The 13739-nt window shown below is 38.6% G+C and overlaps 1 protein-coding gene across 1 annotated transcript in view; it reads left to right on the top strand.

The window, feature by feature from the left end:
• The first annotated feature begins 1719 nt into the window (after positions 1-1719).
• Positions 1720-13739, top strand: part of frem3 (Fras1 related extracellular matrix 3) — a 37399-nt gene continuing 25379 nt past the window's right edge. Inside the window, exons 1-2 of the mRNA XM_014007810.1 lie at positions 1720-6980; positions 7240-7329. Of these exons, the coding sequence (XP_013863264.1) occupies positions 1952-6980; positions 7240-7329 (5119 nt within the window). The 5' untranslated portion in view covers positions 1720-1951. The remainder of the gene's footprint in view (positions 6981-7239; positions 7330-13739) is intronic.

The raw sequence follows: 13739 nt of genomic DNA, 5'->3' as shown, positions 1-13739 counted from the left end.
TGCTTCAGTTTGACAACAAACTCATTAAGTAGATGATCTCTGTTAATCAATACCAATAACCCAAAGTCATTTTTTTTTAATGTTTGTGATCATTTGAGTCCATACGTCTTGTTTTTTGATTCCTCTTAACAATGAAGATACAAGTAAGATAAATTCAGGAGAGTGTAAGACCTGAATCTGTTTGTTTCCATAGTCACACCATTTGATGTGTGTCCTGCATTTATTTTCGGGTGGACAAGTGAGGAGGGCAGGATTTATTTAGAGGATGCAATGAAATGTGTGATACAGAATGCCTGAATGTGTACGGCATCTCAGTTATTTGGCTCGCACACATGAAGAAAGGTTGCTGAGTGGTTCAGAGAGTTGTCCTGGAAACATTTCAGTCTATAAATCAGGCGTGCACACAGCGTTTTTCCGACCAGAAACATTTGTCTGTGAGCACTGCTCTTTTGTCTTCAGCTTCTTTGTTTCATGAATGTTACAGTTTTATAACTACGCATAACTTTAAATAAAATTTGTCCTGAACAAAAGTGTGTGACATTAGGCACTGAGAGGGAAAACTGAAGGTAGGTGATCAAAGCACATGAATCAGATCTTCCAGTATTGAGCTCATCAGAATACTCCATAAAAAGTTACTCAGTATTTTTATCTTAACATGATCTTGTGCAGGATATGAATACAAGTTCTCACATTCTCACTGCAATGACTGTGTGTGTGTATGTGTGTGTGTGTGTGTGTGTGTGTGTGTGTGTGTGTGTGTGTGTGTGTGTGTNGTGTGTGTGTGTGTGTGTGTGTGTGTGTGTGTGTGTGTGTGTGTGTGTGTGTGTATTTTTTTCTTTCAAAAATATGTCACACAACAAATGACGTGATAGTTTTTCAGGTAAAACTCAATACAATTTAACAGGTTTTAAGACCACCTGAGGGACCTTAGTGTAACTTGGAGCAAGACATTTCTGTACCATACAACATATTTGTAAAAGAGTTATGGCTCAAACTTCTTTACAAGTTTACTTGGATTTGAAGGAAAAAAAGTAAAATGATTTAATATTACTGTAAAATGAGTAAGCTTTAGTCTCAAATGTTTCAGCTCTCATTCAGGAATTGTTTGATCTTACATATCACTATTATTACATTAAAGCGTTTTATTTTAATTTTTTTAAATGCACAGTTGAAACTATTCACGTGTTTTTGACAAGGATCTGTAAATTATTTGTCGCTTGTTTTGTCACCAAGTTTTTCTTTGTTTTGTTTTTTTTTCCCAACTACTTTCAAAGCTTTAACCCCATTAGAGGGCACTGCTGTCTTTCACATTACAACCATTCTTGTCAGAGATAAATAAGAATGAAATGAAAAACTTTACACTGTTCTAAATTAAACCTTAACATAAACCTTTTAGCCAGTTCAGTTAATAATGTTTATATGCACAAAAATAATAATAATAGAGAAAATTGTTTTTTTTCTGTATTTTTGCTTCAACTTTATTAACTTTATGATATTCCACTACACAAATTCTACTAAAATTTTTCAGGTTTGTTTGTTGGTAGGTTTATTTTTTCCTTTTTAATTTTTTTTTTTCAGTCAAAAAGAGCAATTAGAATTAAGTATTAGTTGGATCAGCTCTTTCTCAGTCTTGTCCAATGGTTTTTCCTAAATTAGCAGTGGGGGCTGGAGGCAATGACAGAAGGAGGAGCCAGTGCCTGTCACTGTCTACTGTTTCATTATTACCTGCACAGCCCTGCAGCATTCACCACACTTGTGTCTCTGTGCGGCCACACTACAGCACAGAGACACAGAGGACAGATTTAAAGGCCCTTACCATCAGGGAGAGATTTCTTTTCTTTTTTTTTTTTTTTGTGGGTGTGTGTGTTGGGGTGCCTTTTGTGTCCCACTCAAAGGAGGAAACCTGACTGCGGCAGTTGAATTTTAAATTTCAAGGGAACTAGCAGTGGATATGGCTGATTGTCTGCAAGGTTCCCAACTTTGTAAAAAGTGGGCCTTTTTTAGATGCCTGCTTGTGTTTTTATATCTCAACTCCTGTGTTGGCTCAGTACTTTCACAGTCATTCGGTTCTCGTCCCCTGTACCACCACAGGTCTGGACCTGATGAAGACAACATCCTCATTGCCAACAATGGAATCAGGGTACCTTTTGGGAGGTCTGTGTTTTTGGACCCAGTGAATGACCTGGTAACCGAGGTTCAGCCTGGTGACCGCTGCCACATAACGGTTCTGGATAATGACCCTTTGGCCCAAAAACCTGGGACGCTATCCCCGCAAAAGTTTCCTTGTTCATTTGGAGCGAATGAAGTGAAGTACACTCATTTTGGATCTCGGAGTCCCAATAGGGATCGTATAAAGTTGCAGCTACGCTATGACTCCCAGACGGACACAGTTATCATCCCTTTCATGATGGAAGTTGAGGTGGTTTTCCATCAACTTGAGATCCTTCTCAGGAATATGCCCCTCAGTGTTGAGAAACTCAATGGGGACAGCAGCCCCATTGACAAAAAGGCTCTGGAGTTCTCCTATGAGGATGGTGTCACGCAGTGTAAAATTGCCACTCTGGTCGGCACTGGAGGTCTTCCCAGGTATGGCACTCTACTGAACAGTCCCACTAATGGTCAAATGGTTGACTGTGATGAGTTTGTTAAAATGGGCATTCAATACAAACACACTGCCAAAACCAAGTCACCAAACAGAGATTATATTCCAATGATGGTGGAGCTGCAGGATAATGATGGCAACACAATAATGCAAGAGCATTTCCAAAGCATGGTCAGAATCAGAGAAGGTGCTGAGAACACCGCTCCCAAACCCAGTTTTGTAGCTATGATGATGATGGAGGTTGACCAGTTTGTGATGACTGCAATTACAAGTGATATGCTGGCCGCTGAAGACGTTGAATCTGACTCAGACGATTTGATCTTCAACATTACATCACCAATGAACCCCAGAGATGGCTATATCATTAGCACAGATGATCAAAACCTTCCCATCACTTCCTTCAATCAGAGGGATGTCAAAGATCTGAAAATAGCCTACAAACCTCCTTCAGAGGACTCAGACCAGGAGCGGATTTTCCAGCTGGAGTTTGAAATTATAGATACTGATGGTGCTGTGTCTGATCCATTTGCTTTTATGATTGTAGTGAAGCCTATGAACACTTTGGCTCCAGTTGCAACCAAAAACACAGGACAGCTGTTGTTTGAAGGGCAGTCTCGAGCTCTCTCCAGTGCACAAAATTTAGAGATAAGTGATGAGGACAACCTAGAGGATGTGAAGATTACAGTCATTGATGGTTTAAAACACGGAGACCTGACTGTTCTTGGCGCACGCAGAAAATTCTTCACACCAGCGGATCTGGATGCTGGCATTATCGTGTACCAGCACGATGGCAGTGACACATACAGCGACAACATTATTTTCAGAATGACTGATGGACGTAATGACGTAGAATTTTTATTCCCTATTACTATTGCTCCAACTGATGATGAACCCCCTATAATCAATGCAAACACTGGCCTGGTGCTGTTCAAAAATGAAATTATGCAGATCTCTCCCTTCATCCTGAGTGCTACAGATATTGACTCAGAAGATTCCACTATTAAGTTCATCATGGAAGCACCATTTTCTTCTACAGGGGAGCTCCTGCTCAGGCAAACAGAGCCCCCAACTGACCCATCTCAATGGAAGTTCAGTGGGACAGATGAGATGTTTGAGCAGGTGGTAACTGAATGGTTTCAGCAGGATATTCTTGATGGAAAGTTGTTCTATCGTCACATCGGACCCCACAGCACCACCACCGTAACGGATCAATTTGTGTTTCGTGTCCAGGATGACAATGACCCACCTAATCAATCGGGGGAGCACACCTTCATCGTTAAAATCCATCCTGTCGATGACCTCCCCCCTGTGCTTTTCCAAGGCACCACCCTTCACATGACAGTCAAGGAATACGAGCTAACATTTTTTCAGAAGAAATTCCTGTGTTTTACTGATCTCGATTCAGATGACAGAGACCTGAAATACACTATCACTAAACCACCAACTGACTCGGACGAGAACAATCCAGCACCTTTAGGGGAAATTGTACTTACTGAGAGCCCTGACATTGCTATAAGGGAGTTCACACAAGCCCAAATAAATCACCACAAAGTAGCTTACAAGCCTCCAGATGTGGAATTGGGCATCACTCCAAAAGTAGCTCAGTTTACATTTATCGTTGAAGACACAGCTGGCAACTCAGCCGATGGACTTTTCACAATTTTCCTTCAACCAGTTGACAACAAACCCCCATTCATCACTAACACAGGATTCACTGTTTTAGAAAAAAGTACGTATATTATTACCAATAAGGAGTTATATGCCACTGACACTGATACAGATGATGAAAATATCATCTTCACTGTGACCCAAATTCCTCGATATGGAGAGCTGCAGTATTTAGGTGTTTTTATGTCTAATGGTGAAACATTTGTGCTTGAAGATGTTGCAAATGGTCGCCTAACTTACCTCCATGGAGGAGAGGAATCACTCAATGATCTCTTTAAACTCTCCGTAAGTGATGGTTTCCATGAAGTTCCCATTGTAATAAGGATCACCATTGAGCCAGTTGATGACGAGACCCCCAAAATCATGCTTCCAGATGGTCTGCTTGGAGCCTCCATTGATGTGCTTGAAAATGGAGCAACAGAGATTACAGCCAATGTCATTCAGGGTCAAGATAAAGACACTGATGACCTCATGTTAACTTTTATTGTTGAGGACTCCCCCAGACTGGGTGAAATTCTGGTTAATGGCGAACCTGCTGAGAGATTCACCCAAGAGGACATCATCAATGGAATGGTGGTCTATGCTCACACGTCTGGCGAAATTGGTCCTGTCAAAAAGCATGACTCCTTCAACCTAACTCTTTCAGACATGTCTGATCAGTGGGTTGTTGGTGGCAACAAAGTCCAAGGCGTGACAGTTCACGTCACCATTCTTCCTGTTGACAGCATTCCGCCTGTTGTCAGGGTTGGGGGGCAGTTTGTTGTGGTGGAAGGGGAGAAAAATGTCATTACTTTGGAAAACATTCAAGCTGAGGATATTGACACCAACAATGATGACATCTTGTGCACAATCATTGTACAACCAGCATCTGGTTATGTGGAGAATATTTCCCCAGCCACAGGTTCTGAGAAATCAAGAGCTGGGACAGCCATCAGTGCTTTTACCATAAAGGATGTTGCTGTTGGTCATGTTTACTATGTTCAGAGCATTCATAAAGGAGTTGAACCCGTTGAGGATCAGTTCACGTTCCGCTGCTCTGACGGTATTAACTTCTCTGAACGCCACTTCCTTCCTATAGTCATCATTCCAGCCAATGACGAGAAGCCAGAAATTTTTGTGCGTGAGTTTGTGGTATTGGAGGGCATGAATATTGCAATCGACACACCAATTCTAAACGCAGCTGATGCTGACATTCCTGGGGATGAACTGCACTTTGAGATCATCAAAAATCCTAAGCATGGTGCAATAATTCAACAGCTTAGCTCTGGCACCATCCCTGTGGAGACGTTCAGTTTGGAACAGATCAAAGAGGCAACCAATATTGTTTATGAACACGATGACTCCGAGACCAAAAATGACAGCTTTGAGATCAGGCTTTCCGATGGTAAACACAGAGTGGAAAAAACAGTTCACATTATGGTTATTCCCGTTGACGATGAGACACCAAGAATGGCTATAAACGATGGCCTTGATGTTGAGATTGGAGAGACTAAAGTGATCAGTAACAAGGTTTTAAAAGCAACAGATCTTGACTCTGAAGACAAAGATTTAACATACTTTGTGCGATATGGTCCTGGTCAAGGTTACCTTCAGCGCATAAGCAAATTTGGTGATGTCTTAGGAAATATAACGTTGGGAATGAATTTCACCCAGGATGAAATCGACATGCAACTTATTCAGTATGTGCACACAGGTCAAGAGGGAATCCGTGACCTGCTGAAATTTGATGTTACAGATGGTATAAATCCACTTATAGACCGCTACTTTTACATCAGCATCGGAAGCATTGACATGATATTCCCAGATGTTATCAACAAAGGTGTGATTCTCAAAGAAGGGGGAAAAGTGACCCTCACCACTGACCTCCTCAGCACCACAGACATCAACAGTCCGGACGAGTATCTCAGCTTTAGCATTACAAGAGCACCTAGCAGAGGCCATCTAGAGTGCACTGATCACCCAGGTGTTCCTATTTCTACTTTCACCCAACTGCAGCTTGCTGGTAACAAGATATACTATATCCACACCTCTGATGATGAGGTGAAAATGGACAGCTTTGAGTTTGAAGTGACTGATGGGTACAATCCAGTCTTCCGAACCTTCAGAGTGTCCATCACTGATGTTGACAATAAGAAACCTGTCTTGACTGTACAGAAGCTGGTTGTTGAGGAGGGAGAAACCAAACTCATTACCCCATTTGAGTTGACTGTTGAGGATCGGGACACGCCTGACAACCTGCTTCGCTTTACTGTCACACAGGTGCCCGTGCATGGACAACTGCTCTTCAACAAAACCCAACCAATTACGACCTTTACCAAGCAGGATCTGAACGAGAATCTTATCAGCTATAAGCACGATGGCACTGAGACAAACGAGGACAGTTTCTCTTTTATTGTCACGGACGGCACTCACACAGACTTTTATGTTTTCCCTGATACTGTGTATGAAACCCGTAAACCTCAAATGATGACCATTCACATCAACACGGTGGACAACGGTGTGCCCCAGATTGTGGTTAACAAAGCTGCTGCCTCACTGAAAGTCCTCCACACGGGACACCTAGGCTTTGTTATCACTAGCAAGGTCCTTCGATCAGAGGACCGAGACAGTCCTCAGAGAGTTTTGAAGTATACTGTGTCTGAACCACCCCTGCATGGCTTCATCATCAACACTGCACTGGGCAATGATAGCATAAAGACCTTCACGCAAGGTAAGGATGTTTCACATCAGAATCAAACATTGTATTTTGAAGTTCAAGGAAGGAAATTTTAACATAAGCATTGATTAAATAACTGTTTAATGACAAAACTACAGCTTAACAGAATCATATTTCTGTTGAGATTTTACTGAGACTGTGGCTCCTATTACTTCCTGTTATTGCCCAAGAATTACAATTAAAAACCTTTGCCATAGTACTGTTGCCATTTGAGTAAATGGTATTTTTTTATTTTCTTTTGGTACAAAAACAGCTGAGATCAATGACATGAAGATCTGTTATGTGCTGTTGGACAGGAGCAACGCCACAAGTGATATCTTCTATTTCACAGTTGAAGACAATGGTGAGAATCCTGTTTTTTAAGACGTCTGTGAGCAGTGAAAACAAAAAAAGATGGCCATGACAGACAGGTGTCTCTGTTTGAGTCACATTAAAAGGCAGATGGTTTAAATGCTGGTGATCAGAGGCACACATGGACTGTGGGTTCATAAAAGTGAAAGACTACTATTAGCTTGAGAAAAGAGAAAAGTTATTTGTTCCCTTGGGGAATGTTATGGTGTTTTTAATTGTCACTTTGCCTCATCTGCTTGATATGGCTTTATATATGTAACATGAACGTTTAGGTTGCAAGGTTTTGATATATTATAGGAATCAATCTCAGAAATAAATGTTTCCTTGCATTTGTTTTACACTTCAATGTTTCTGAAAGCATATGAAAGTTAAAAATTAATTTAATAAAGTGATCACCCTTTAGATTCCTTAATTATGGTTGTAGGGAAAATTTATGAACAAAACAATCAACATCCTTCCTGTTGTACATAACTCTAAATGACCTCAGTTCAGTAAAATAGTTTTTTTTTTCTCACTAAATTTATGACTTAATGGGTGCAGGGTCAAAACTAAATTGTAGTACTGCCATTTTAAAACAGCATCTATCTCAAAAATTTCAGATTGGTTCATATAAATACTATTTTGTGACATCGGCATTTGAAATTACATGGTTATTACATGTTATGTCTATAAAAGTTTGATATTCTTATCAGAATGGTCTCAGGCTGCAATAGAAGTTCTTTTTCTCCAGTAGCTGATGCTATGCGTGCTTGCAAATAAACATGTGTGTTTTAGAATTGATTTTATACTTTTACTGATGACCTATAAGGCTCTGAATGGACTGGCTCCTGCATACCTGTCTGACCTCCTGCAGCCCTATGTGCAGATCTCTCAGATCCCATGATCACAGTAAAGTTATAAATCAAGTAAAATATAAGTTGTTCATAATCTTTCCACAGAACACCTTTATAAGAATTGCACCATGTTTTTGAAAGAAGAAAGGCAGTTAAAATCTGAGGACAAATAACAGCATTCAAATGTCCAGTCCCCAAACATTCACAGCTGCTTTTCACCATTAATTAATCAAATCATTTATTTTATTTAGGTATTTGGGGTTTTTAGGTTTTTTAATTTACAGATGCCTTTTTTAAAAAGTCATTTTGTGCATACAGAATCTCAGTATATTTTGTTGATATAACGCTCAGTGTAGAAAAGAATGCTGTTATTTTAAATGAATCAAATAAGCTAAGAAAAGGCGTGCTGACACATGCAACTCATCATGTGGTTTAGGTAAACAGCTATGCAAACAACTGTAATACAACAAAGTGCACAAATCAAACTAGCTTCTTTTAAAATACAATAAAAAAATTGGAATTTATGTGCAAATAGATGTGCAGTATTTATGAACCCAGGAAATAACTGGACCATAAAAGTAAAAAAAAAAAAAAGGCAAATCATTTACGTGAAGTGTTGAAGAGTTACCCTTAGAGGTGGTGATCTTAGCCCAGACATGCAGAAACATGCAGCTGCAGAGCATGCTAATGGTCAGGCTATCTGCTCAAAAATCTAAGCAGGTGAGCTGTTTGTGTTGGTGAGGGTATAACTTGGGGTCAGTAGAGATTTGAGCCTAAGATAAGCCACTCAGTTTGGCCTTTGGTAACAAACCTTTTAATTCAAAGATCTGAAAGTGAGAATTCATTCAGTCAAGTCATATTAAGATGGTTACACTAAATTTATTGAGAAAGTGTAATGCTATATAATGTTCGGTAGAGATAGGATATGTAGGATGCTATCTCTTTGTTTGGTTATTGCTCAATTGTTTGGGTTGTTTGTGGTTATGTTTTTCAATAAGGATCAGAAAATTTTTCTTTTTTTTCTTTCTGCGCACTTTTCATTCAGTGCTTGATATGCTCTTTTTTTATTATTTTTTGTGAATGACTGATAAATAAATAAATAAATAAATAAATAAATAAATAAATAAATAAATAAATAAATAAATAAATAAATACTGAGTTAAATCATATTCAAGCACCAGAATGCTGATAGCATTATCTTAAATTCTGAAAATTTTCTAACTAGTGTCTCTTTTGCACGTTGATGATGCTGGAAAATTTGTGCACCAAAAATTACAAAATTAAAATAAAAAATTATAGTTAAAAATAGACAATCCTTAACACTGATTTGAAGTTAATCGTTTATTAATTTGATCAGTATTTTCCAAACCTACGTTTCCTCTGTTGTGAACTCCGTACAGTGAACTAAATTTAAATGTGGCCCCAAATGCAGTGAAACAAGGAACTCTTCAAAAGCGGTCTTTAAAATATACTTGCCTCTACACGATTTAGAGAATTGTTCTTTACCAGGTGCTTAAGAAATGTTGTTCAAACCATCAACATATCATTGCAGACGAGCGTAGATGATTAGGACTCACTCAGAAGATCCAAACTTGTTTCATACTGAAAAGGTTGGTTAAGCTTTTGTTGGAATCTCATATTTACAAACATCTTAATTTACAGTTACTTTATGTTTTGTCAACAGTAAACATTACTCAAATGCTAATTTAAGGATTTAGATACAAATTTGTTCACAGCCTTCTTAGTCTAGACAAGGGCATGTTTGCCTTGTGTCAACTCTTTTTTTAACAACTTTTAAGTGTTTCAGGACTGAAAAGTAGTTTAAATTGCAAACTAATGTTAAACTTTTTCTTTTGTCTGGAGACAAGGTTCTTAATCCACTATAATTTTTTTTCCTGTTTTTTGGAATTTTGGATTGTTTTGGGATTATCTTAAATTTATAGCAACATTTTTGCATCAGATATCATGATGTTGTATTTCCTTATTCTTTGCAGTTTTGCTATTGTACGTGTCCCTTTCCTGTCTTACTTGCCATAACCTTTTCAGGTCAAAGTGAGCATATGTTTTTAGGACTATACAATTTCACAGCTTTTTAGCTTGATGTTGTTTTTCTTAAAAATAGGCTTAAATCATTTTATATAGGTAATTTTTGTATTTATTTGCATTTCACTGAGTCTCACAGGGGTAGTAGAAAGGTAGAGCAGTAATTAGCTCTGTCACCTGTCACATGTTCTGCTTGTACACACAAATATTTTCTCTGGGTACTCGTGTTCCCTCCTACTGACCAAAACCATGCACAGGTTAATTGGTAACTCTAAATTGTTCCTAGGTGTGGGTAAGAGTATGTACTTGGTATAAGAGAGCAACACTTGGTAGTGATGTCGCTAATTATTATAATGAGACATAGTGAATAGTGTGAATGGTTGTTTGTCTCATTTGTCTCTATGTGTCCCAGTGATGGACTTGCAAACTGTCCAGTGTGTCCCCCACCTCTCGCACTGTGACTGCTAGAGATAAGCACCAGCTCACCTGCAACTTGGAAAGAAGCGGGGCAAAGAAAACAGATGAAAGAAAGAGTTTTGTTTATTTTCTGAAGGCAGCATTTCTAATGCTAAATCAATAAACACCTTTTTTTTTTTTACAAATGGCCATACAACTACATATCACTGCCTCCCAGGCATCACTTGAGCAGATCAATAGGAAAAAAGAAAAAAAGAGAAAACTTACCCTTTACATGTTTTTAGTTCCTTTGATTTATTTTTGCAGGATTAAGACTGTACTGACTTGCTTTTTTAACAATATTATAAAAGTTTAAATTGTGATTCAGTTTTTATTTGTACTAATCAAACATGAAAGCTGTATGGTATGGTATGGTATGGTATGGTATGGTATGGTATGGTATGGTATGGTATGGTATGGTATGGTATGGTATGGTATGGTATGGTACNGTATGGTATGGTATGGTATGGTATGGTATGGTATGGTATGGTATGGTATGGTATGGTATGGTACTGTATATCAGGTGTGCTTGAGGCAGAGAATCCTCTAAAACAGTGGTTTCCAAAGTTGGGGTTGGGACCCACAATGGGGTCCCAAAACATCAAGGTGGGGTCCTGAAAAGATTTTCTGAAATAATTATATAAGAAAATAACAACTAACAACTTTTTTTTGCCTTTGTTGTTACAAAAGAGTAAGGCTATTGTATACTTAAAATGGACAAAAATAGCTAAATGAATATTGTTACTATGATCTTTTTTTTTTGACGCGAAAACATTGTTTATGATCCAACAACAGTTGGGGGCTCAGGTCTCTGCTGCTGGTATTTTGAGGTTCAAAGGCTGAAAAGTTTGGGAACCACTGCTCTAAACCTTGCAGGATAGTGGTCCTCGAGGACCAGGACACCTATGGCTTAGAATGATCATAGAGTCTGCTGGATTCAGTGGTATGTGATCATTCAGTGCCAGAGAGAGGAATGCACTTCCTCTTAGACGCCAGACTCCAGAAGCGCAGACAGAGAAACAGCTTGAAGTGAAGGGGTGTCTTAGCTAGACAGGTGTATACATGAGATGGGGCTCTTCTTTCAAAGACTGTGGTCCCTTCGCTCCCAGCTCTGCAGAAACCCAACCCAATCTCAGATAGCCTGATAAATGGTAGACTTTTACCATGGACGTGTGCCCAGATGCTAAAATGAAGGATAAAAAATAGGCCTTTAAAGGAAGTTTTGCTACTTTCTAGTCTGGTGCAATAAGACTGAATTACGACTGACACAGCCATGTTATACTCCTGCTTCCTAACTGTGTTTGAGGATCTTCCATGAAAGTCATGCCAACAGTCACGAAAGATTTAGTGGCTTGTGGTGCCATGGTCAGGGCCCCCATGACTGAGAAGTTGTTCTCCTTCGACAAACTGCTCTCTGTTCTCACTTTCCCTTCATCTACTCCTCTAAAGACCATTTAAGGCATTATACCATTAAAATTCTTTGTTTTTTGTTCATCGGTTTTATCTTTATTCCTTTCAAAAAAAATCCACTTCCTTAAAGACAAAAAACAAAGAATTGTTTTCATTATTGTTGTGGAAGTTTCTTTTTGACCTTTTTTCCTCAGCCTTGATTTATGGTGTCTGAAGGGCGGTTGGGGGTGTGGAGTTATGATGTATGGCTTCAGCAGTTATTCTTATCTGCTCTCATATGGCAAAGCTGCTGCAAAGCCCAGACGAGCTGTCACTGACTTGCGTGTGCTTTCCTTTTGAGCCACCACCAGTGACATGGAAACCACAGTTTGTCGGACAGTCAGGCTGTCAGTGCATTCATCATATCAAGGCAGACTGACATGTCTCCACATGGCTGTGAAGTGGACATTAGTAGTTGCAGTTAAAATGCCTCCATATTATTGGACAGATTAACAAATGAACTGCCTGGCTCGTCTGGAATTTCATGTTTAGATAAGTCTGCAAAAGATAACGTAAAACAATCAAACTGAAAATAGTAAAAAAAGAAATAAATATTAAGGATGTGTTTTTGAGCAAAATGTTCTTTGAACCAGCAATCTTAGACTTGTTGTTTTGCTTCTCATGTGTACCTATTCAATTCTTTACTCAAGCTGAGCTAACTAATACAGCAAAACACATAAACAAAGGGTTTTACGCAGTCCATTGTCTGTTCCATGTTTTCGTAAAAAGAAAGTAGTGTTAGGATGAAGTCTTCTGGTGAATTAAAATTCACTCACTTCCCAGTCCTGCAGCTGAAAAACCTTAAAATGAAGCAAATATTTTTGAGTACAGAGATGCCTGCTAATTCTGAAAGCCGACTTTTTTGCATTACTTCATTTTCGTCGATCCTGAAGGAGATTTAGTGACTTATTAACTGAATTTTAGAAGCACATCTATATTTTTATACTTTGGGATCAGTTGCATTTACTTTAAATGGTTAGAGAGTCAAAAAGTCTTTTGTTATTTTAGTGTTTGTTTTTATATTTTACTTGCTTTACCATGATGTATTCGGAGTGGGACTTGACTCTGGTATGAAGCTGAGGGTTTACGTGTCACTCAAAGTAATTTCCTGGAGTTGAATGGACCAGATCAACATAAATATTTAAGTCTGAGAATTGAATCTCCTGCGTCATATTCATTCTCTCATTTGAATATGAACTTTAACTCCAATGGAACAACATGCACGTATTCTTACAGTAAAGTTGAGCTCACCTGTGACCAAAGTGTCCTACTTTCTTTGTCTTTTAGACTCACCATTTTCTGGTTTCAAGTGATATTTTATGAAAAGACTGTTAATAGTACAGTATGTTCCTTATTGTAAATAGCTTTTTGAAATATCTTCCTTTTGAGAAATGCAGTTAAATTCCAGTAGATTAATCCCAAGCAACAATACAAAATTTGACTTTCTACATCAATTCTTCAGAAAGCAGGAAAAAATAGGTTACTTTTATCTTTAAAGATGAACATTTTTGTCTCCACATCCACATGAACCGCTGACATCTTTGATCTGACATAAAACCTTTGACAGTCAAATACTGAGCACATCTGATTGGAGCACCCTCCTGGATTTATTGTATATATA

The sequence above is a fragment of the Austrofundulus limnaeus genome, unplaced genomic scaffold, assembly GCF_001266775.1.
Source record: "Austrofundulus limnaeus strain Quisiro unplaced genomic scaffold, Austrofundulus_limnaeus-1.0 Scaffold44, whole genome shotgun sequence".
NCBI classification, from domain to species: domain Eukaryota; kingdom Metazoa; phylum Chordata; class Actinopteri; order Cyprinodontiformes; family Rivulidae; genus Austrofundulus; species Austrofundulus limnaeus.
The sequence above is the reverse complement of the archived record's forward strand: the minus strand, read 5'-3'. Positions and strand labels throughout refer to the sequence as shown.